This window comes from Cyprinodon variegatus, unplaced genomic scaffold (genome assembly GCF_000732505.1).
Source record: "Cyprinodon variegatus isolate N-32 unplaced genomic scaffold, C_variegatus-1.0 Scaffold311, whole genome shotgun sequence".
Lineage (NCBI taxonomy): Eukaryota > Metazoa > Chordata > Actinopteri > Cyprinodontiformes > Cyprinodontidae > Cyprinodon > Cyprinodon variegatus.
In genome coordinates, this window is record NW_015150764.1 from 102,263 (window position 1) to 125,020 (window position 22,758).

At 39.4% G+C, this 22,758-nt stretch overlaps 2 protein-coding genes across 4 annotated transcripts in view; both read right to left on the reverse strand.

Annotated features, from left to right (window-relative positions):
* Window positions 1–944: 944 nt before the first annotated feature.
* On the reverse strand, window positions 945–15,545 carry LOC107090809 (suppressor of tumorigenicity 14 protein-like). 3 transcript variants are annotated; one of them, XM_015384390.1, is made up of 19 exons: window positions 15,405–15,545; window positions 13,322–13,511; window positions 13,087–13,211; window positions 11,768–11,835; window positions 11,456–11,649; window positions 11,284–11,379; window positions 10,304–10,523; window positions 10,064–10,206; window positions 9,832–9,929; window positions 9,591–9,700; window positions 8,365–8,498; window positions 8,056–8,160; window positions 6,755–6,865; window positions 6,558–6,671; window positions 6,333–6,452; window positions 6,063–6,246; window positions 5,721–5,992; window positions 5,505–5,641; window positions 945–1,644 (listed from the first exon to the last, which is right to left on the reverse strand). In XM_015384390.1, exons 1-19 carry the CDS (start codon window positions 15,483–15,485, stop codon window positions 1,477–1,479), a joined length of 2,670 nt encoding a protein of 889 aa, XP_015239876.1. In that variant the 5' UTR covers window positions 15,486–15,545; the 3' UTR covers window positions 945–1,476. The 3 variants fall into 3 exon arrangements, with proteins under 3 accessions (XP_015239876.1, XP_015239874.1, XP_015239877.1); XM_015384388.1 differs by having other exon boundaries at window positions 5,493–5,641; XM_015384391.1 differs by lacking the exon at window positions 945–1,644 and adding an exon at window positions 1,915–2,095.
* Window positions 15,546–15,979: 434 nt separating this feature from the next.
* The window catches only part of tmprss7 (transmembrane protease, serine 7), an 11,554-nt gene continuing 4,775 nt past the window's right edge, over window positions 15,980–22,758 (reverse strand). Inside the window, exons 7-18 of the mRNA XM_015384392.1 lie at window positions 22,430–22,658; window positions 21,631–21,755; window positions 20,398–20,510; window positions 20,219–20,325; window positions 19,994–20,130; window positions 19,808–19,915; window positions 19,561–19,668; window positions 19,351–19,467; window positions 18,208–18,400; window positions 17,807–18,075; window positions 16,258–16,394; window positions 15,980–16,180 (exon numbers count right to left, since the gene is read on the reverse strand). Coding sequence (XP_015239878.1) covers window positions 16,019–16,180; window positions 16,258–16,394; window positions 17,807–18,075; window positions 18,208–18,400; window positions 19,351–19,467; window positions 19,561–19,668; window positions 19,808–19,915; window positions 19,994–20,130; window positions 20,219–20,325; window positions 20,398–20,510; window positions 21,631–21,755; window positions 22,430–22,658 — 1,805 coding nt within the window. The 3' untranslated portion in view covers window positions 15,980–16,018. The remainder of the gene's footprint in view (window positions 16,181–16,257; window positions 16,395–17,806; window positions 18,076–18,207; window positions 18,401–19,350; window positions 19,468–19,560; window positions 19,669–19,807; window positions 19,916–19,993; window positions 20,131–20,218; window positions 20,326–20,397; window positions 20,511–21,630; window positions 21,756–22,429; window positions 22,659–22,758) is intronic.

Sequence of the window (22,758 nt, forward strand, 5' to 3'; positions counted from 1 at the left end):
ATAACAGTTAAATCACTATTATACTATACATTCATTTTACAGTACAAAGATAAGTGAATACTAATGTCTGGGTACAACTTTTTTCAAATTTATCATTCTTTTATTTAACCTTTATTTATACAGTTTGTCTCAATGAGGTCTTATATCATTTACAAGAGAGACATGTTTTGTTAAAAAAGAATACAAACACAGTAGTAACACAAACAATGAAAACATTCAAACCAATTAAATAAGCTCATAAAATATAACCTAAATAAAAGGAATATTTCATAAGATATTTTTCTTAAAATTAGTTTAAACTGTCCCACACTAATCAACATGGATAGTTTCAGGTCAGTCCTATTGCAGTTAGAGAAATTGCCTGCAATTTGAAAAACAAAAAACAACCTCCCCCCTTCCTGCAGCAAAAGAAAAAACCTTTGAAATTTTAACAGAATAAGGAGTAAAGACGTGAATACTTTGAAAAGCTCCTGCAAGAAACTGTAGATTGTATTAAGAGGAAAACATCTACCATCATGATTTATTTTCAGCAGATTCTATTTAACTTGCCATGAGCATAAAACAAAACATACACTAATCAGATATTGGTGCATTGAAGGAAGCTCAGGGATATAAATATCTTCTATATAAAAGCATCGCACTATTTTAGGGTTTTGCTTCAATTTCAAAATATTTTATGGTTCCAGAAGATAAACCTTACGTACTGATATGGCAAAATTACCTTCATAGAAAAACTGTAATATATATATATATATATAAACCTTGGCTACTGTGCAGTAAAGTAATGTTGGTTTACTGTTTACCACATTAATGAATTTCAACATTGTATATTTACATAGTCTAAAGGTGAGATGAGATATGGAGAGCTTATTGTAAGCTTAAAGTATCTATAAATATTGAAGAGTAAATTAGAAATAATACAGACAAAAAAACAAGGTAAAAAAAAGTCAAATGCAACAACAAAGCATGATCTAATTATTTATTTTGATTCTAATTAATAAATATTAACTATCAGATGAAGCACTGGGAATGTATTTCAAATGTCTTTTAAATCAATGCTGTTTTAAAATGACAAAAATGTATAACTGTTATTTGCGTTTTTTAAGTTTTTGCAAACCTAAGTTCAAAAAGGTATCTGCAAGTAGGAAAATGAGCACTTTAGACTCTCCAGAGAACCGCTTAACAAAAAGATACTTTAATGTTTTTATTTGTTTGAACCATATCCTGCTTTAAATCCATCTTTCAATCTAGTTAACCAATCTGATTGTCACTTATTAAATCTCTTTTAGATCTTTTTGGGAACGTTAACATGCTGTATCCTACAGATTGCGAAGACTCCAATTAGTCTGCGGCAGAGTGTTGCCTCCTCTAGTTCGGTCAAATTCCAAGATGGTGACAAAAAAAATAAATGTGTGGCTTCAATTCTGAAACCAATGTCCTGTTGAAGATCTTTAGTCCTTTGAGTTTCATGTTTTGTCAGACCTGCCCTTTGGTCTGCTGGCGGATCCAATCAGTGAACTTGATCACCTGGGTGTAGACCCCTGGACGATTCTGCCTTGCACAGCCTTCGCCCCAGCTAACAATCCCTGCCAAGAACCACCGTCTCCCTCGCTCTAAGCACACCAGCGGACCTCCTGAATCCCCCTGAGGAAACAAACAGCACCGTAAAGCTGATCACATTTAGTATACATCTAAGTATTTCAGAACATGCATGATTGGGCTCAAAGAAAAGAGTATACAGTTAACTCAATTTAAACCAACTGTTAGTACAAGCAAGCAGCAGCTACAGGAATTGTTTTACTTGAGGTTCAGATGCTTTATATCCTGTCTCAAATATGTAAAAAAAAAAAAAAAAAAAAAAAAAAAAAGAAGCAAATTATTGATTGCATTACGATATCTGCTCAAATATGTTTCTTTCCATAACATTAGGGTGTTGCCACTTCATTGGGTCTTTATACAGCCAGGATGGAGCAGGATCCAGGACTGTCCGCTTGAGGTCATTCTGGACACTCCTACTGGCTGGAGTTCATTATCTGTAGGCGTGGTCCTCTCACAGGTGCAGCACAATACCCACCAATCAGAGCTGTAAAATGCCCTATCCACACAAACAAGATTATCTGTAATAGTAAATCTAGTTTGCTGTTCAAGCTGTGAATCTAAACAGAGTAGGCGATTTTGGAGAGCCTAATTGATCAATTTTGAAATTGGGTCCTAGAGTTTAAAACCAGGGAAGGCCATTTTTAAGTTTCCCTGTGGAGATGCGAGCTGCATCTTTTTTTAAACGATGATGTTGTAGCTCATCCTTCCTCTGTAGCCCCGATGCACCTTGTCACTGCCATGCTACTGTGTTTACCCTGCATAAGCTGTCTGAGGATGCCCAGTGTTTTTGTCAATGGTTGGGGTTTGATTCTGGGGAAGTGTCACATCGCCACTAAAGGGCCCGGCATCAATGCTGTAAAGACTTTTTTTCTAAGCCATTATGAAAATACACAATTCATGAGGACTAGGCCTAAGAGGAGCTTGTTCCCAATCACTCTTTGCCTAGGTGTTAACCAGTAATGGTAAAGATCAAGCCAATCCCTGAGCCTGTTATGTCCTCCTCGTATGTCCGTAGTAACTGTTTCTGCTTTACCAAGTTTATCTGTGACTGAATGACACCATCCAGCTGACAATCCTGATCACTTCTGGTTGTGAGCAGTGCTTCGTCGCTAAGACCTCTCCAAGCTACAGCCATTGATGGCAGACCAATCCCCTGCAACACTTATCTCATCAAGACCCAAAGCCTTGTCATCTCCGGCAAGAAGGAAATATGTTTAGATGTGTTTTCATCGTCTAAACCCACCATAAGAATCTTTTGAAGTTTTCAAGCTCTTATTATTGATGTAAACCAGGTTTTCCTATTTGTTTACCCCCATTACATATTTATCTTCTCAAATAATCTCACAGATCACAATTGACCTGTCTGCCTTGTTGTCCAGTTCATCCTCCAGAACTATGTTAAGCATCAATCAGTCGATTACCTGGGATATATCTTAGATGGCAGATTGGGACATGCAGATCCCACAAACATGAAAGCAGTCAGTCTGTCCATTTAATACCATTCAGGTTGTAAGAACAACAAGCATTATTCTGTCATTGCCCCTCAACCTAACCCCTGGTGAAAAGGTTTGGCTTTCCTCCTGAGACATTCCAGTAAAGTCCATTTCCAGTACACTTTCTGCCTGGTACATCAGCCCCTCTGAGATTAATATGTAACCAGTCCCACTGCTGTCTGCTTACGTCTGCCTCCCACTCTTCAAACCTGAGTACTAGGTCTAACTTTGGATCCAAGCTAATCTCACTGGTGTGCAACTGCTGACATCACTGGCCCTGTGGAGATGTCCTTCAATTTGTAAAAAAATGCAACTTGAAATCTCTGCTCCTTAAACCATCACTTCAGAACTGGTTCACTACACCAGATATGCCTAAGTCCATTCCTCAAGATCTACAATCCTGCAACTTTTGGATCAATTTAGTGTCCAACACAAAATAATCAAAAGGCTGAGTTCTCCAATCAGTTTGCCATTAAGCTCTGCATATTCCTGTTAAGAAGCCATTACAGTGGAAACGATTGTACTTAAAAAAAAGTTATGTTCTGTTATTGAGCATAACTTTAACCAGCCAAACCAATTTATTGAGTAACAAATAAAATGCTGCAATAAACCAGTATTAACTGTTAGATATCTTGTGGCTGAATTACATCTGTTATTAACTTGCTCTTAATGGTGAAAACCAGTGGAATTTAGAAAATCATTTAACAGGTAGGTGGGCAATTCTCAGGGAATAAAGAGCCTGGACCGCCCAATCAGCTCGGAGCTGGTGAGGGGAGCTGGCCGTTAGGGAAGCAGGAGCTGACATGTCACAATGTGCTGGGGTATTTTTGCAATTAAGCAATGTTAACAAACCTGGTAGATATCTGAGTTTAAAAAAACATTCTCACCTTTCAAGAATTGCTTAAAAGGTTTAAACTTTAATCAGTCTTTGCTCATCCGCCACTGTAACTTCTGCTTGAACAATCTGTTTTGACCTGCAATGAATCATGGGGTAGTGTGGACCACAAAGGACATGGTGGTTCAGTCCTTAAAATCTGGTGTGAAGAAGGGTGAATTTTCCTGTGCATTTTCAGGAGCCTTTGGATTTGGACAGCCTTTGTTGCCCTGTTGTGATGTTAGAAGCCTAAAAATGTGGCCTTAAAAGGATGCTGCCACCCAGTTAGACACATCTGTGGACATGTGGTCAGTGTATCCATACAGGTATACAATAAATGTATCTTCTCTGTTTGATTGTGGCACATGCTTGACAGCTATACTTAACCTACCAGATGTAAAGACATGGGGTTGGGTAAAATGAGATGAAGTAATGTGACAAACACATTGGTCCAGATGGTAATTGCCGCTGTCAATGGGTTCTGTCATTTATGCCACACGGTATGAGGACCCTTACCAGGTTTGGTATGTCATGAGCACCTTAAACTTTCATGGTATCTAAGGGTGTGCTCCTGTACCTGTAACAATAGATTCAACATCAAGTTTGATCACTATACATAAGAGCTCGGGACAATTGACCTCTGCTAAGCTTAAAATGCACTGTAATGTTGGTATTATTTCTATTAGAACCATTTATGTTCTCTTCACTACTTATAGTTAAAGCCCCACATATAAACAAAAAAGATCCAGATTACTCAATGTTTAATTCCATTTACTCAAGGAAATATATTGCTTCAAAACTGGAAACTCCTCAAAGAGGAAAACCATATTAGCAATGTGTGAAAAATTAAGTAAAACGTTAAATCACTTTCTAAGACAGAGTCCGTTGAATTTATGACTTGATTATCATATGGGCATACTGTGATCATCATTTGAAGGTACAATGGAGGATTTAAAATACCTGCCCAACACATGCACAACCCTGTACCCGCTCCCGAGAGGGAACGCCTATTAAGTGCGTGCGAGAGCATGCATGAGCCCATTTCTCCTAATGCACACTCTGTTTAAAAGTTGCTGTTTGCATTGTCATACAAGTTTACTTTCCAAAAGAAGATTTGCAATTTTTCCATTAAGTCAGACTCACCACCGGTAAGTTAAAATGAGGACGAGAACGTAGGACGGCCTTACCTAAACATATCACCAGAATAATTGACAATTAGGAGGACCACCTATTTTTATGATCCACCCGGAAATAAAAGATCTTCCTCTATACCATTCATTTAGTATTTGAAAATCCCATTCTTGTTAGAAAATGTTTCTTAGATCTAAAATAATTAATTCCAGTGATTTTATCATGTTATGCCTTATCAAATCTATAAGCAACCTCATGTTTGTTGGGAATTTTCTCAAAGACACAATGCACAAAATTTCAGAAAACAAGGACAACCATGTAAAAGAACATGCTAAAGATATATCATTTCTATATGACAAGGATGTTTTCTCAGATCTTTTTTTCATCATATTTACCAGAACACTGACCTGGCATGCATCCACGCCTCCCTGCAGTTTTCCCGCACACAGCATCCTGGGAGTGACAGCATCATCATACAGCTTGTTACAGACTTTCCTATTAATAATCTTCACAGAAGCTTCTTGCAAACGAGGCGCCAGTTCACCTGTAAATAAAACAAAAACATGATGATCATTATGCTCTTATGGCACTAACAAAAGGGTTAAATGTTGAGCACATCTCACCGTCCTCAGCAAGAACGCCCCATCCTGTGACAAAGCAGCTGGTGCCAGTGGTGAAAGTGTGCGAGGAGGCAGGAACACACACAGGCTGCACTAAGTCATTAAAGAAAACTGGTGCGCTGAGCTCAAGAAGGGCGATGTCGTAGTCAGATGTGAACTGGTCATACTTGGGGTGGAGGAGGATCCGACGGATTAGTCTGGTTGCTGCTCCGTGGTTTCCCCTGGTCATCACACGCATGCCCAGGTAAGCCCGCCAGGCACGAGCATCGGAGTATCTGCAGACATAATGACCATGAATGTAGAAGGCAGGCGTGAAGCACAAAGGGGAGGGTTTTCTTTTCTCACTTGATGGCATCTGAGTCTTGGAAGCAGTGAGCAGCAGAGACGAGCCAGCGGTTAGAAACCAGCGTGGCTCCACAGACGTGGCCATAGCGCTCCATCTGTAGGCTGACCTGCCAGGGCCATGACCCTACCACAGCATCAGATCCCCCGACTATCTTGGTCCGTTTTCTGGGCCTGGTGCCGCATCCTATGAGCCAGAAAAACAATAACAGAATATGAACTTCATTTTGACATTTACAAAACAGAAACCTGGTAGAAAAGCTTGAGATCTACCACAGCGCAGTTCATCAGAGCCATCAAAGCAGTCTTTCACTCCGTCACACTCAGGGTTCACCTTATTGACACACTTTCCATTGGCACATTTGAAGGAAGACAAGGAGCAACTCTTTAGATCTGATGAGAATGATGGAAAACATTCACAAAGAGCATCCATTTTTTTAATAGTTTATTTCTTTTTTACATATAGTAAATACCAAGAGCATTGACATAAATACTCACATGCCCTGGTGCAATTCAGTTCATCGCTGCGGTCCTTGCAGTCAATCACACCATCGCACACAGATGACTTTGGTAAACACACCTTGTTTGGACAAACGTGGTAGCATTTAACTCCTATAAAGCAAAGACATGATAACAGGTCAAATAAAAACAACAAATTCTTACTCACGGTGATGCCGATCACTGTGCCTACTCACCACAGCTGCCTTCCTCACTGCTGTCTGCACAGCTGCTCTGACCAGCACACTGGCTGCTCTGAGGTCTGCACTGACCATCCCCACAGGGAGCTTCACCAGGCTTGCAGGATGCTAATGGTTTTGCAATGAGGTGCAGAAAGTAAAGTCAGACAGATCAGATTTCAGCAGGTCATACTAATTAGTCTATGTATGCATGAATGTGCACAAGTATATAAAATTCAATTCCACATTGCATCTTCAACCTAAGCACTCAGCATACAGTAACTGTAGATAATTTATCTTTAATAAGGCTTGAACACAAATTTTCTCATTTTCTTTATCTTTCCTTGATTTTGTTTTTGCTAATGATGGCACAATAGATAGTCACACTCTAATACTAACAAAACAAATGTTCTGGAGAAGTTTTTTCCGTAGTTATGTCCAGGAATATGATCTACAAGTATCTCAAATATTCATTAAAAATTACCACTGTTGTGATTGGATCTGGAGAGATCATAGGTGTTAATTGAAATAAGAGAAGCTGGTCACCATTTTGACAGTCAGAGTCTTTAGTTTGTCTGCAGCAGTGGAAATGAATAAACATTTGAATCTGTGTAAGGGTGGACAAGCATTAAATATTGATATGTATTGCCATATTTAATATTCACCATATTCAATATTGGTGATATGATTTTTAAACACATTTCTGATATTTTTACATACATTACAGTCTATGATTTGCCACTGATTCATGTTCTAGGTTTTATTTAGTTGTATGCGTAAGGTAATATTTCTTAAATGTCATATAAGAGGCATTTTTTAAACACACTAGGCAGGTTGAGATATTATTGTTAAGAAGCTCAAAGCCCGATTTGGATTGATAAGACTTCCCACGCTATAAAAATCCCAAGGAGCACTGTGCATTGGGACACATTTGGGACTCACCTGGATTCACCACAGCTGGCAACAAAAAGGTAAAAGAATAGAAGATAGAAACAGGAAGTAGGAGCTAAAATTTTCTGTATTTGGAATCAGCCTTGGTGTTTTTGAGCATCCAGAATAATACCTCTAAAAAACAAGACTTTGGCTACATGATTTAATTAATCCCTATCAAAGTTATATATATATATATATATATATATATATATATATATTTTGGGACTGAGGGCAAAAACAGTTGTCTCACTATGCACTAGTAGTTTTAATGCAGTGAGGCTAAAACGTTTGATGCACACATAAGCGCATTCAGTCCTGCAAACTAGTGTCTTATTCTTCAATAAAACATGAGCCGTTTCTGGTTGATAGTGTTGTGCATAACTTACGGCATTTTGTTTCATCGCGTCCATCTGAACAATCCTTCACCCCATCACACACCTTCCTCAGAGGGATACAGCTACCATCTCCACATCGAAACTGACGAGGACAAGCTTGAAAATACAGCAAGTTGAACTTTCTTTTAACTTTAATGAACTCCTTAAAGATTAAAATAAACTTTGTTCTTAAGAACAATGTGATAATTCTTGCCAAAACTAATCTGCTCTAATCTCTTATGTTTTTGATCAAATGCAAACAAATGTGTTCCTTTATTTTGCAGATATTCATTTAGGAGGGAAAATATCCAACTAACTTACCCCCCTCTGGAGCGAAGGCTCGGTACAGCAAGTAGAATCCCTTATGAGTGAGGGATTCATCAGAGTGGAAGTGGATAGAGAGAGGAGAGGAATACACTCTCTTTCTGCTGCTCTCTGGCAGGGGATTACACAGTCTGCATGCGAAAGGGAAGACTTTCAGAATGCACAAAAACAAAAAACCAAGTGAAGTGAGTTACTGTGCTTTGCAAAACCCTTCTACCCTTTTTTCCACATTTTATCACATCACAACTACAGAGATCAATAAAACTTATAGATCTTCATAGAAGTGTAAGAAAGATTTTTATTTTGTAAACAACTACCGTATAAAAAATGTAATGCACATCCATGTCTACTATATGGTGTGGTGTAAATAAAAATACTTCATTTGGCTGGTCTTTTAATAAGGTCAGCGTTGTGGAGGTTAATGTTTGTGTTATTTACAAAAATGTAAAAAAGGCTATTGAATTCTGATTTTATTCTCAGAATTGTGTCTTTTAAAGTCAACTTACTTTGGACTCTATCACCAAAGCACAGGATTATGAATTAAGTAAAGTTCTGAGATTAATTCTGAGATTAAAGTCAGAACTTTGAGATTAAAATCAGAAAGCAATAGGATTTCTTGTTTTATTAGGTGACCAATTTTTTTTTATGGCTTAATCTTCTACTGTAGTTATCTTTCAAATTTTCTATTGTTACTTTTTTTTAATGACTTAATTCTATGTGTTTTTATTTCATTTTTGCTGTTTGTAAAACATTTCTTTCATCTAGTGGTTGCTGTAAAGGGCTTTGCAAAGAACATACATTTACTATATTTTCCTTGCTTGACTCGTCAGTTTAGGTTTATTGAGTCATCCTGGTAAGTTTGCCATTTATATTAGGTTTCTGCAAATAATGGATTGAACAGTGCTCCGTGTTTAGTTTCCTGGTTTTATTAAATTGTTTATTCCCTATTGCTTTACATAGAACGTCTGAAGCCATCAGGAGGCAGCTGTGTATTTACTGGGATTCAATTCTACACAGACCGACTTTATCAGGTGACTTCTGCGGTAAACAGGTTGCAATAGAATACTTGCATTGGGAAAAAAATGCAAATCACAGAAAAGCACTGTCATTTTATTCAACAGCTTTACATCAAATCTGCTGAATTATGGGTTTGTCTTGTGACAGAATGTGAAGAAACTTTAAATAAACGAATGTCAACTAAGTGTTCAAGTCTCACAACTCACTTTGTCCCTGCAATATCCAGCCAGTCCTTTTCACAACCATCTGACGATGGTGAATCTTGAATGTCTAAAGTTACGATTGTCACTGAAATTAGATATCCTGGCACAGGGACCTGAAAAAGTAAACCAAAAAATTCCAAACATAACACTTTAGAGGGTGGAATGTGAATGAGCTGCACAATTCCTCTTTAAAACCATTTATAAAAAACACACTGTAACACATAATCAGTCCTGTACAGCTCACCCGTAAAGTCCAGGTGCAGTCAATGTTAGGAGGATAAAAGGAAGGGTAGTAAGGTGATGAGATTGATCCATTCCAAGAGGAAATTGAACCTCCACAGCCTGCAGGGGGCAACATAAGCATAAGGAAATACACAGCAGCACAGTCAGTCAGTCAATTATAGCAGCCCTGAAACATTAGTGGAAACAGATTGCGTGATTAAAATTTTTTCTTTTTCAGAAAAAGGCCCCCAAACCTGCTTTAGGGATGGCTTGGAAGTACGCTTTAAAGATTGCTCCATCTTTCTGTCTGTTGAAGGAGAAGGTCACCAACATCACATTACCGGAAGAGGTCAGCTTCATGACCGGAGATGAGCCTGAAACCGGCAGCCCACACCATCTGAAACAGCCACATGTAGCCGAATATTTAACTGCCGCAGGCTCAAGGAAAATGTAGTATGATCAGTTATTCTGGTGACCGGTATTTCTTGGTTAACCTGGCAATTATCTTGTTCTGCAAAGGCAACAGAAAGTCATATGCAGAGAGCTTGTGGGCTGCGCAGCTTCCAGGCGTGGCGCCCTGAAGAGTGAGGACAACCAGTCGAACAACATGACCTGATGGCACGCGCAGACGCCACTGGTAGTATGGCTTCTTGGGACTCACAAGACTCAGGGTGCGGTTGTTTCCATACTTGGCGTAAAGATCAAAAGATATTGCTGGAAAGTGACAGAAATATGAGCTTAATCAGAGGAAATGGTGGACTGAAGGTAAGCTGGAAAAATGACGGAAATGGAAGTGCTCTCTAAAAGGCTTTATACTGTTTCTCCAACTTTTGAGTGTCTGATGTCTAAGTAGAGATAAACCAACATCAGTCACACTTTTTTTTTAGCTGATATAAGCAATTTTATTTTTGTATCGTTGTCCGTGATACATGCATGTGTTTGCTATTCAAAGCATTCAGCAGCAATTATTTGAGGTCACATGAAACACATGCATTGCTGCTAGTCCCATCTGGTATCCATTGGTAAGGTTTCCTTTAATTTGTTCATGAATGTCTATTTTTCGCTTGCACTGAGACTTTTGTAATGCGATGGTCTGGCGACCTGTCCAGGGTGTACCCCGCCTCTCGCCCGTAGACAGCTGGAGATGGGCACCAGCACCCCTCCTAACCCTGCTTGGGACAAGCGTGATAGAAAAAATAGATGGATGAATGAGACTTCATTCATTCATTCATTCAATCATTGTTCCATTATATTCTAAATGCAGGAGGCGGGAACAATATTATCTTAAAGAATTAGCCCTCTTAAAATTGCCTGCACATGTCAGGGATTTGTTGGTTAGATGTCAAAATAATTGATACCGGAATCGGCCTTAAGACACATGTATCAATCAGTTTTTTTATTACCAAGAAAACAAACTCAAAGGATGCAAAGATGACTTGATCTACTGCCTCCACTAGAAATCTACATTTCTCACCTTGAAACCCAAGCTGCCATTTTCCACCCTGAATACTATTTGGGTTTTTCATTTTGTCATTTCTGTCGCCTGACTCAGAGTCATCAGAGTCCAAGTCTGCAAAGATAAACAAATACGGGCATAAAAACTTGTGATCCACATTTTTGTTTCAAAATTTAGCAAGAAACTGTACCCAGCAGGTGGAGAATGTCATCTTCTTGCTCCATGAAGTAGCGCTGCTCGTTCTGGCTATACCGCAGCACCTTGTTGGTCCCAGGTAGCCTGCGCTTTAGCCTCTCTGGGCTGGATTTCTGGATTTCCAGGGCCACATTGTGGGGGGCTGAGAATTTGCTCCAGTAAAACACACTGAGCCCCTCCTCTCCTTCACTGTTACACAAAAAAGAAGCTGGTGGGTTGTTCTAAATAAAGTCATGTCTGAGGATGCATTCTCCCCCTTGATTCTTTCTATATGCTCTGGTATGGTTTTTCTCATGACACATCTCACCTGAAGGCAGTAATCCCTGAGCATACGTAGTAAGAACTCCATGGGGTGGACTCGTAGAGTCTTAAGAACTGTTAAAAGGAAAACAGGGGGAAATAAAAAACAAAACATGAGAAGTTATACAGTGGCTTTTAAAAGTGAGTATGCATCTTGAACTATTTCACAATTTGTCAGCATATTGCAGCCATATATCATTCAAAGTAGATGTCTTGGATTTTGTTTTGAAGGCCATAATTACAAGGAGTAGAGAAAATTATGCGCAAATTTGATTCTTTATTTTTTTTTTTTTTACTAATAAGACCATTTTTACTTTGGTAAACATAGGGTATTTTGGGCATTAATGTTTGCAAAACACCTTCAGATCAGTTTGATTTGATGGACATTCTTTGTTACGGGGCCATTTGAGCCATTTAAACACAGTATTGTTGTTTGAGCTGAACCCTCCCATGGTAGAACTCGTTACTTGATTAGGGTTTGTTGTCCTGTCTGATCTGTAGTCCCCTGCTGTCTCTGTTGTTCCCTGTTTCTGCTTAAGAAAGCATACCCAAGGCAGGATTTTTTTTAAATAGCTAATTAGATCTCAAATTGGTCTTGTTTTTCTTTTCTTTTTCTAGGATGGCAGATAATGGATTAGATTTCTCCCTTTTCATTTTTTTGTATGGAACCATAACAGGGGTTAACTCTTCAATAAATGCTAGATATACTGTACACAATGTTTGTGACATTGCCTCCTATTAAAGGAGGTCACAGGAATCCCAGACTAGGCTGATTCAGTGTTTGGGAATTCCCTTTTATCAATCTGACCTTTTGCTCCAAAAATCAACCCCTGCTCCCCGGATGTTTCTTTTGCCCTACTGCCCTGCCTGGTTCATCCGCTCCATGTAGTGTGCTGCATACATAGTGGCCAATTGTGTGAAAGCTCCACAGACAATGTTTTTATTGAAGGGCTGCTCTTCCTCTCACTCTCACTGCCCAGGCCTGGCGGGCCTCACAAATGCCCAGCTTGTCCTCAACCCCTGAAAGGACCCGGTCCCTGGGGGTGCCGTTGACTCACACACATTATGCACAGCTCCTGTTTCAGCTTTACATTTAACACCAGAAAGAGACAGAATGAGGCAGAGGAGAGAAGAGCACAAAAACAGATATGGGAGGACAGAGATAAGGAGGAGACACACTATTTGAAGATGGAGGAGAGGAAGAGAGCAGCAGTGTTTTTAAAGTGGCATATATTGAAACACTTGTGGTGTGTTGGAATGAAGCAAAGATAAACCATGTCATTCAGAGCTGATGCAGGGACAGAAGAGCTGAACATCTCCACCTACATAAGGGTCCAAAGCCTGAGCCTGCAGGCGGAACTGAGGGGAGCCGGGGTCGGTCAGCTCTAAAGAGAAGCTCAGGTTTGGGAACTCCACACTGCCACCGAGGAAGAACAGTGAACAAGGTGGAGCTTGAGAGAAGGGAGAGATGAAGATGTTTAGACCGTTATGGATTGGAATAATAAAGAAATGGTTTGCACAGCAGGGAGGGGTTTGATGAAACATCAAAATTTGCACTCACCTGTTAAATAGTTGAGAGCCAATGTTATTGCAGCAGTGAAAGGAACTAAAGGAAGGAGACCTAAGATGAGTCTTCTCCAAGAACAACACAATGGCGCTCTCTGCCTCTCTCTTTTTTGATCCACCAGACCTTCACACTTTGTCGCAGAGGGGCCGAGTGAGCCGATGGACTGCTTTAACTCTCCATCTCTCTTAAATGGAAAATTATGTGATTCAAATAAAATCCAAATAAACGTTAAGTCTGGTTTTATAAAAGGATAAAGAATCAGTACACCATCCATAAAAGTAATTAATAATGTCAATAAGGGTTTCAAACAATGTTTCTCAGCCCTGCCCCTTTAAGCTGTAGAAGTTTCTGCTGGTATGTCCTTCAGAAACCTCTTAATCACCCATTAAATCAGATTTATTGCTGAAAGGAAACACTTAAAGCAAGTAGGACAGTACAGACAACACACAAGCACAGCTGTTCTGTTAATTTACCTCTCAAAAACATTTGACCCCATATATTGTAACTTGGGCCTGAAACTGGTTAATACTTCAATGTCATAACAGAACCATCCTACAGATTTGTTTGCACACTGAAAATTTGTCCTCTAGCTTCCTTCACATCCTTAACGGTGAGAGAGGTGGTTCTATGACATGTGTTTTATTGTTTCCCAATAAGGTGTATTATATACTCGTATCTACATTATTACTAAGCTGAGAAGAGGCATCCAACTATGACATATTGACGGACAATCAACATGATCAGTAGATATTTCACAGGTTACAGTGGGTGGCCAGCAGTTTGATAGACAATTTATGTGAACCAAACAACCAAGATTGTTATCACAGGTTCGACTTTATGTTCTGTGCTCTAACATCCTTAGTTCTGGATTACGTTTAAGATTTATTTACTTAATTGTTTGTACTCATAGATATAAAAGTTAATGGAATTAAAAGCTTTCTGCAAACGGCAAGCACAGCAGGAGTGACGCTTAATTCAGCTGTTTTTTTTTACTTTATATAAATAAATTTGGCTTCATGGTTCTGAAAATGTCTTCCCCCTGTCAAGTCCCCCATATTCTGTTTTATAAAGATTAATTGGTCATGATGTGATTCGAAACCTATTTCGGCAACAGAAGGACTGCATGCAGAATCTGCCTGCATCTCCTTCCTGTTTTCAAAGGTGTGCCCTAGAGGTCTGTTCTGGGATCGCTCTTGTTTATTTATCAACATGTTTGATTTATGCAAAAGGAAAAAAACAACAACAGAGCTTTATTCACAAAGCTAATTTTGGCGTCCTGCATTTATATCTGATCTTTAAAGAGTATATGGGTTTAATTACCTAGTTCTAAAAACTGTGCAAGGGTCGTGATATTGGCAGAAGAAAAAAAAAGAGGAAAATTTAAGTTGCCTTAAACATCACTGCTGTAATATGCTTTAATATTAGCTAAATATAAAGAAAGTCAACACTTTTGCTAATGATTAAACTGTATACGCCTGTTAAAACTCTTTTTGCTTTTTGATTTATTTGACAAAATTCATGTTTTTTCTGTCTTAATTTTTGTGCTAGGAATCTGTAGAAAAATATATGTAAAATCTTGATTCAATTACCAACTCAAAAATGAATTAAAAAAACATTTGCCATACATACTCTAAAGATGATTCTTATTGACATCTGAGTAGAACAGGAGAGCAGTGGATAAAAGCTAACCTTAAAATCAATGAGGACTCTATTTTTACAGCTGGTCAGGGTGTAATTTACTGGTAGCAATGATGCAGACCTTAAAGCTCAAATGATTTCCTATAACATTTAAGAAATTGGTTCTGTTCTCTGTGGGAAAGAAAGTATGCCCGAATGGTTGCGCTTTCCCACGGCCTGCAAAGTCAGCACTCAGTGTCACAGGCACAGACCCCTGTGGATTTTACAATTAAATGAGGTTCAAATAGCTTGATGGATTATAAATATGATTACTCTAAAATGAATAACACGCCAAAGGTTAAATAAAAGACAGCAGGTCAGTGGCAGAGTGAGATGGAAGAAAGACAGACTGAGAACAAAGTGTTTTACCTACAGATAAAGCTCCTCAGTGATGGCTTACCTGTAAAGCTGGACAGCCAGAGTGTCCGTGTGCAGAAACACAGTACACCTCACAAATTTTGCTTTTGGGCCGAGTCCACATAGCACTGTCCAGTTTAGCTCCGGAGAGGTGACTCGCAACAATATCTCAGACATAGAAACGATGGAGAGAGGGAGGGAAAGAGAAAATCCCCACTGTTGCTTCCTCTGACCAAAAAAAAAAAAGGAATAAAAAAAGGGGGAGAAATCTGAGCTGAGGACACGCAGGGGCATTCACCGCCTCCCGTTTACCTGAACAGGGCGGCAGGTGTCACACGGAGCCCCAGAATGCAATGCGGGGGACAATGAGGCCACTATGAAAGGGTACAATCCGAGCAACCATCCGTTGGACAGATATTGTGGGCAAACTTGCTCCCAGTGTATGCAGAGGTCTCAGATCAGAGGGACAAAAGAGTGTTTTAGGAGGACGTGTGTGAGATATTACAAGTGGAGCCCATGGATCCTGCACAGGGTGAAAATTCACATAGAACTTTTTTTCATTGATACTAGGAATACAAGGACAGAAGACACCGTAGTAGACAAAGTGTTATTTAAACTTTTTTTAATGAACAAGATCTATACATGGGTTTTATCATATCAGCTGATATGGCTGTAGATCCAGGAGGTGAACTTGGTGACCCTGGTGTAAACCCCCGGCAGGTTCGGCCTGCCACAGCCAGACCCCCAGCTCACAATCCCTATGAGGAACCAGCGACCATCTTCTGAAGCTTGACAGGACAAAGGACCTCCTGAATCCCCCTGAGAAACAAAACAAAAGCTCTACATGATAAAGTTTGATGTGATGTAATAAATAAGGTGATGAAAGGACACCTCACCCTACAGGCATCCCTCTCCCCCGATGGGACGCCGGCACACAGCATGCGAGGAGAGATGAGTCCGTAGATCTTCTTGCACTCAGTCTGACTCATTATGGACACTTCTGCTTTTTGGAGCACAGAGGGCAGCACCTTATCTGAACCAAAGAGAGGGATTAGATGTGTAGTTTGATCCTCACTGTTAATAGGGTGACCAAATCATTTTTAAACTGACAGTTTATTTGTAAAGACAGCTTGAATTCTACTTATGGCGTTATTTCTGACATCAAAAATTGATATGAAGCAATATAGTCAAATGCAAACATTTAAAATGTGTTTTAGCCCAACTAGATTTAGTTAGCTAGGAGAGAGGACTAGTTGCTTTGAAAAGAAGACGTGCTTTCACATCTAATCTATTTTGTCAATTGCCACTTCCTTATATGAACATTTAAAATAAAAACCAAAAGAAAAGAGGATTTAATAAGAGTTTGGGTAGCCACCAGAAAAGAGGCTAATCAGAATTGGCAGAAAGCGGGTGTGTTGTTGCTGTTTTTCTAACAGTGAGAGGAAGTGTTGAAAATGGCTGCAAGGATGCCACTTCTCTGCAAGAAAAAAAAAAAAACATCCTGGGCATACTGACAATATAGAGGAAGCACCATGATTACACAGCAGAGAACCTGGATGGAGCTACTTTCTCTAATTTAACCCAATTCAGAATGTTTCTTAAGAATATGGAAAAGAAATGATTAAAGCTACAATAAATCCATCATGCTTCTAGACAGTCTTCTAGCAGCATGATGTTACAAGGCGAACATGCTTATTATTTGAATCAGAATCTAAATGTTAATATTTTTTATTAATGGTGAGGAAACTTTTCAGATCGGATGCACTGTGTTGCAGTTTATAGCACTGTTGCCTTGCAGCAAGAGGATTCTGGGATTGATTTCCAGCATATGGTCTTTCTGCATGGAGGTAGCATGTTCTCCCCGTATATGTGTGGGTTCTTTTCGTGTGTGTCTGTGTTGCCCTCTAACAGACTGATGACCTGTCCAAGGTGTACCCCGCCGCTCGCTCCGGAAATGCACCGGCCCCACAATAGACGGAACAAGCAGGAGAAGATGGATGGACTTTCCAGGTCATTTTGGTGTATTTCTCAAACAATGTATTTTCGAAACAACATAAACCTTTGACTGATAAAACGTCCAACCACATTGATGCTGTGTTGTGAAAAACAAACATTCTGCCAGTCTCAATACTCTTGGCCACATCTGCACACAAAACAGTCGAACACAGAGAAGTTTAACCAGGTAAAGCAACCAGAGAGGGAGGACAGAAGGGATTTTTCATCACATTCGAAACATTTCTCCTTCTGCAAACTGTTACTTCAGTTAGCTATTTTAAAAATATTTTTTCCACATACACAGTTATTTGAGTAAATTACATCAAAAACGCAAGAAATATTTCTATAATTATCATATCACAAAAGCATTTTGTGTAAAATGCTGCTCAAATGAAATTAGCTCAGATCACTATGGGTATAGTTTTGTTTTATTAAAGTGATGTTACCAACCTTCTTCAGATCGGTATCCCCACCCAGTCACCAAGCAGCGGTGTGTGTCTGTGACTGTGTGGGAGGAGGGGGGGAGACACACAGGCTGAACCAGCGGCCCAAGGGACGGAGGCCAGGGCTTCTTTAGCTGCAGAAGGGCAATGTCATAGTCGAAAGTGTATGCATTATAGTACTCATGCATCACGATCCTCTGGATCTCCGCAACATGTTTGGCACTGCCCTGTGTCAGCATGCCGAGGTGGGCTCTCCAGTAACGAGGGTCAGAGAGCCTGCAGGTGCACAAGGCAAGGGTCATTTTACAGGCTTTGATGAGTTACCTGATAAAATGTGTATGCAGAGACCCATGAGTGGACTCTGAAATATAAAAGGGTGTCATCTCTTCAGACATCAGTGGGGCTGACCTTTCTTTACTGAAGCAGTGGGCAGCTGAGATAAGCCAGTCAGAGGAGAGGACAGAGGCGCCACAGTACAAACTACCAGCGAAGTGAAGGCTGACCTGCCAAGGCCACTCCCCCTCCACCGAGTTAACTCCGCCCACGATGCGATCAAGGGCCATCTGTGAGCTCACCTTTTTATTGAAGGGATAGCCGCAGGCTGAGGGGAACAGATGGGTTTACATTTTATTTTCCACAGGTTTATGAGTAAATGTACATACAATATACGTCAGCCAATATGTGACATCATATTTTGTTGCAATGCTTTAACTTTTTGGAGCAAAATTATGAGAGCGAAAACAAATCCTTGGAAAAATATTTGTACTGGTTTGATCTTTCTGTAGTTTTTCATATTCTTTCCACATTTAGATTTCTTTTTTTTTTTGCAGAACAAAGAATTGGACTGTAGATAATAAATATACATGTTTTTTTGAATTTTCACACCCATGATTCAAAAACACATCAGCCCAGCATCCCTATGTGACACCGCCTTCATCCCTCTCAGCATTAATGTGTTCAGAATTATACACATTATTGGTTGTGTTTAGTTTGTTTCTTTTGTGTAAATGAATTTGGTCTTTTTTTCTTCATGTTTGCTTCATCACCTTCATGGCTCTGGCACATTTTTTTCACCATAGCGACAGAAATCTCTTCTTCACAGCAGCAAGGGGCCAGGTGGCTTTTCTGATTAATTTCCCCATTTCTTGCTCTGTAAACTTTGATGGTGGGCCTTGTCTTGAATTGAGATACACTAACCATAATAATTCTATTTTATATAATGGATGTATAATATTTTAGAGCTTGGGGTATTGCTTTAGGGATATCAGTGGGATTGGATACATGAACAATCCACTGTTTTCAGAATTTTTTTGTTAAAAAAATATCCTCCGTCCTTTTCATTTCCACTTTCTAATTATGAGCTACTATGTGCAGGTCTGTCACATACTGTAACATAAAAAAATATCTGAAATAGATTAAAGTTTGTGGTTGTGTGGAGCAAAATAGGGAAATGCTTTTGCAATTTGCTATGCCCATGATGCCATAAAAAAAAGCATTAATAAGTTTAATGCTTTAATCCACTGCATGTATAATTATAATGATCATTCTTACCACAGTCCTCCTCATCGCTTTTGTCCCGACAGTCAGGCACATAGTCACACTTTGCATTTTTCTTCAGGATGCAGGATCCACTCCTGCACTTGTACCTGATCGCAGAGCAGCTGGTTTCTGAAATGTTACAGTCTTTAAAGTCAAAGGGCTTCAACACATATAAATGCAAGGTTGCTAACCTAAAAAACAATCCTTGGAGAATCCCCTTACCTTGAGTGCAGTTGATCTCATCTACTCCATCTTTGCAATCCAGTTCCCCATTACACACAAACAAAGGGTGTGGAGGGCTATTAGGGCTGCAGGTTGCTTTGGGATTTGCTATGATGGTTAATTAGAGCAAAATCAATTGAGAAAAGAAGCGTTTTGTAGCATATTATAATGCAGTATAAAACTATAAAACTACTCCTTATTGGTAGAAAATGCCCATATAACTCCCTCTAACCAGTAAATGACTTACTGCAGAAAACCTCATCACTCTCATCCTGGCAGTCATCCAGGCCGTCACAAAGTCGACTCTTCTCCACACAGAGCCCTGTGTTACACAAGAACTGGTCCTCTGGACAAGCTGGAAGACACATAGGTATATGCACGTATTTGGTTGGGAATTAGGAAAAGAATTAGACTTGTGCAAGGCAGTGCTTACGCTGGCTGATGTTATAGCTGAGGTAAGAAGCCTTAAAGGGCTGAGCAGAGTTACGGGAGCTGCAGCGAAACTCCATCTCTGGACTGGGGTCGGGGATGCGAAACACTGTGTGGTGTCCTACGTACATGCCACAGAAGCTGTGGAAGGAGAACCAGGATTCCAGAAAACCATCAAACAAGTTTAAGATGGCCAAAAGTTCTCTGTGATGCAGCCGGGGCCTCATACATGACTTCGTTGACCCTCCACCAGCCACTATCACAGCTTTTCATGTCCTTCTGTTTCAAAACATAGTTCTGGAAATGCAATGCAATGCCTAAATTGGAGTTTGGGGTCTGCAGAAAAGAGAAAAACAATTAGTTATTTAAAAATATTAGGTATTCATACCAATACATGAGGATATCTACCTTAAACTTCCAGCTACAGGAACACTGGGGGGGCAGCAGGCTCGGGTAGAAGGGACTGTAGATTTCACCACTGATGTCAGGTTCTAATTTGGTCTCAATGTGAGACAAACAAACTGAAAGAGACATTAGAAAGTCTATTATATAAAGCCAAAGTATTCATCTGAGACTAAAATAATCTTTTCACAAAGAAACCATTTTACAGAAATGAAGAAAAATCTAATTTCTTCATCCTCATATATGTTTGAAAAAGTTCTAGACAAATTTAAAAAATGAAAAGAAAAAAAAAATCAGTGATGATGTTATTCATGTCATCCTGCGAAGGTTTAGACAGTTAACATATCAAAAGAAGAATTTTACATCATTAATGCAAACATTTTCAGCTCATATTGTTTGAAATAACATAAATTTGAAGCAGGCTTCCATTTCACACTGGCAGCTAGCTTTCTAGAGATTTTATGTAAAAATCATGCACTCTTAGACTAATATAACATTTTGGCTTTTTCATTTCTTTACTTCCATACCAAGAAATACTATTAATGCAACAATGTTTATTCATGGGCTCCTGTTTAAATAAATATAACAAAAGCTTAAACTGCTATGACAGTCATGAAGCAGGTGTTATTACATGAAGATAGAGGTTTTGGCTCCTGTCAGCTGCCAGAAAAAAAACATGTACTATTTTTAACTTTCAACAGAACCTCACTTTAAACATCCTGAAACATTGGCATGCACAGGAAGTGTGTGCTAAGTGACCTCTCGGGAGCCATATACATGCTAAGTTCCCACTCTGGAGCCAAAGACATGCTAAAGTGCCATTTTGGAAGCAAAAAAAGAATACTAAACTGCAAAAACAACCTAAAATGAGCAAACATTTCTCAAACTTAGTCCATTTAGAGTTAATTAAAACGGGAAAATGAGATGATCTGCTGATTGGAATGAATATTTGTATCCTTAAAATAAGATAATTAGATATTATGCACTCAAAATGAGAGACTGCGGATGCTTATCTTATTCTTAACGTAAATTGTGTTATTCCATCTGCAAAATGATCTACAGAGAAGGTGCTATATGTGCCCTATTTTTTTCTGCCCTTGCCCTTCAACAAGTCTGTGCTCTCCAGGGTCCTGAAATGTCCCCATAAACTCTCTCTAAAATGATTTTGTTTGCAAATTGTGCAACTTAGAAAAGCAAGCATTCCTGTTATTTTTTAAATAACAGTATAAGGTGACTTACTCTCCTCAGCAATGGCTTCAAAGTGTCCTTTAAAGCTCTTGTTACCACTGGTCATCCTGAACGACAGCAGCATGACGTTAGAGGTAGAGACGATGGAGAAGGAACTGGACACCGGTTCACACAGCCTGCAGCACAAACACATGTCTGAATATGCAAAATATAACTTTATAACTGAGGGTTTGGGTTTGGTTTGAAATGGTTTAAAATAGATCATAGCCTCACAGGGAAGCCTGAGCCTGATCATCTATAATGTACGTCATTAATGCTCATGTATATGTGGGGGGGAGTGTTGGCCTAGTGGTTAGAACAGTGCGCTTGTGCTCTCAGGAGGTTTGAAGTTCCTGGATTGATCCCCACATCCTGCACTCTGGGTATATTTTACCCAGGTACAGTTTTCCAATACGAGATCAATAAAGTTAAATTGTTAATATTAATCATTATAATGTCTGCGTATTGTCTTTCTGTATGTTTTTGTCTTGTTGGCCGGGCTGTACCAAAACTGAGTTTCCCTTAGGGGCTTAATAAAAGTATAATATAATTGAATTTAATTGAATCTCTAATGAAAACCATAAAAAAATTATTTTATTATAGATATGTAGAAGTAGAATATGCACATGATTTATATGATAGACCAGAAAATATAAATGGGGTGAAATGAAACTAGATAGACATCTTTATTGGTAAATATGCTAAATCATGAAAAAACAATAATATTCCCATGAACACATATGGCATAGAGTATTTTGATCCCTGAAAGGATGTAAGATAGTCAGAGTGGGCTTTTTTGCTGTAGTCTCACCTGTGCAGAATGCGCCCCCTCATGGGCAGCAGAGCATCGTACACAGTCAGGGCGTCGAACACACAGTCAGTGGGTTCAATAAGAAACGAGGTCACGGTCAGACGGATCAGAGAGCCAGGCACTGACGTGAGCTTCACATGGCAGTTCACACCCCCCCACGATGAGTAGACATTTAAAGGGACACTGGTCCCAGGTAGGTTGGCATACAGCTTATCTACACACAGGGAGTCTGAGAGAAAACAGAAAGCATTACATGCAGAACAACTTTACTTTACATGGCTATGGTCCCTACACATGGTCAGTGTAAGAATCTGATATATCGCTGGACT

Coding starts and splice junctions, on each gene's coding strand:
- LOC107090809 (XM_015384388.1), bottom strand. CDS start 15,485: ATGTGGACTCGGCCCAAAAGCAAAATTTGTGAGGTGTACTGTGTTTCT. Junction 9,701..9,831: donor ACTGCACCTGGACTTTACGG/GTGAGCTGTACA, acceptor TTACTTTTTCAG/GTCCCTGTGCCAGGATATCT. Junction 8,499..9,590: donor CTGGATATTGCAGGGACAAA/GTGAGTTGTGAG, acceptor TTTCGCATGCAG/ACTGTGTAATCCCCTGCCAG.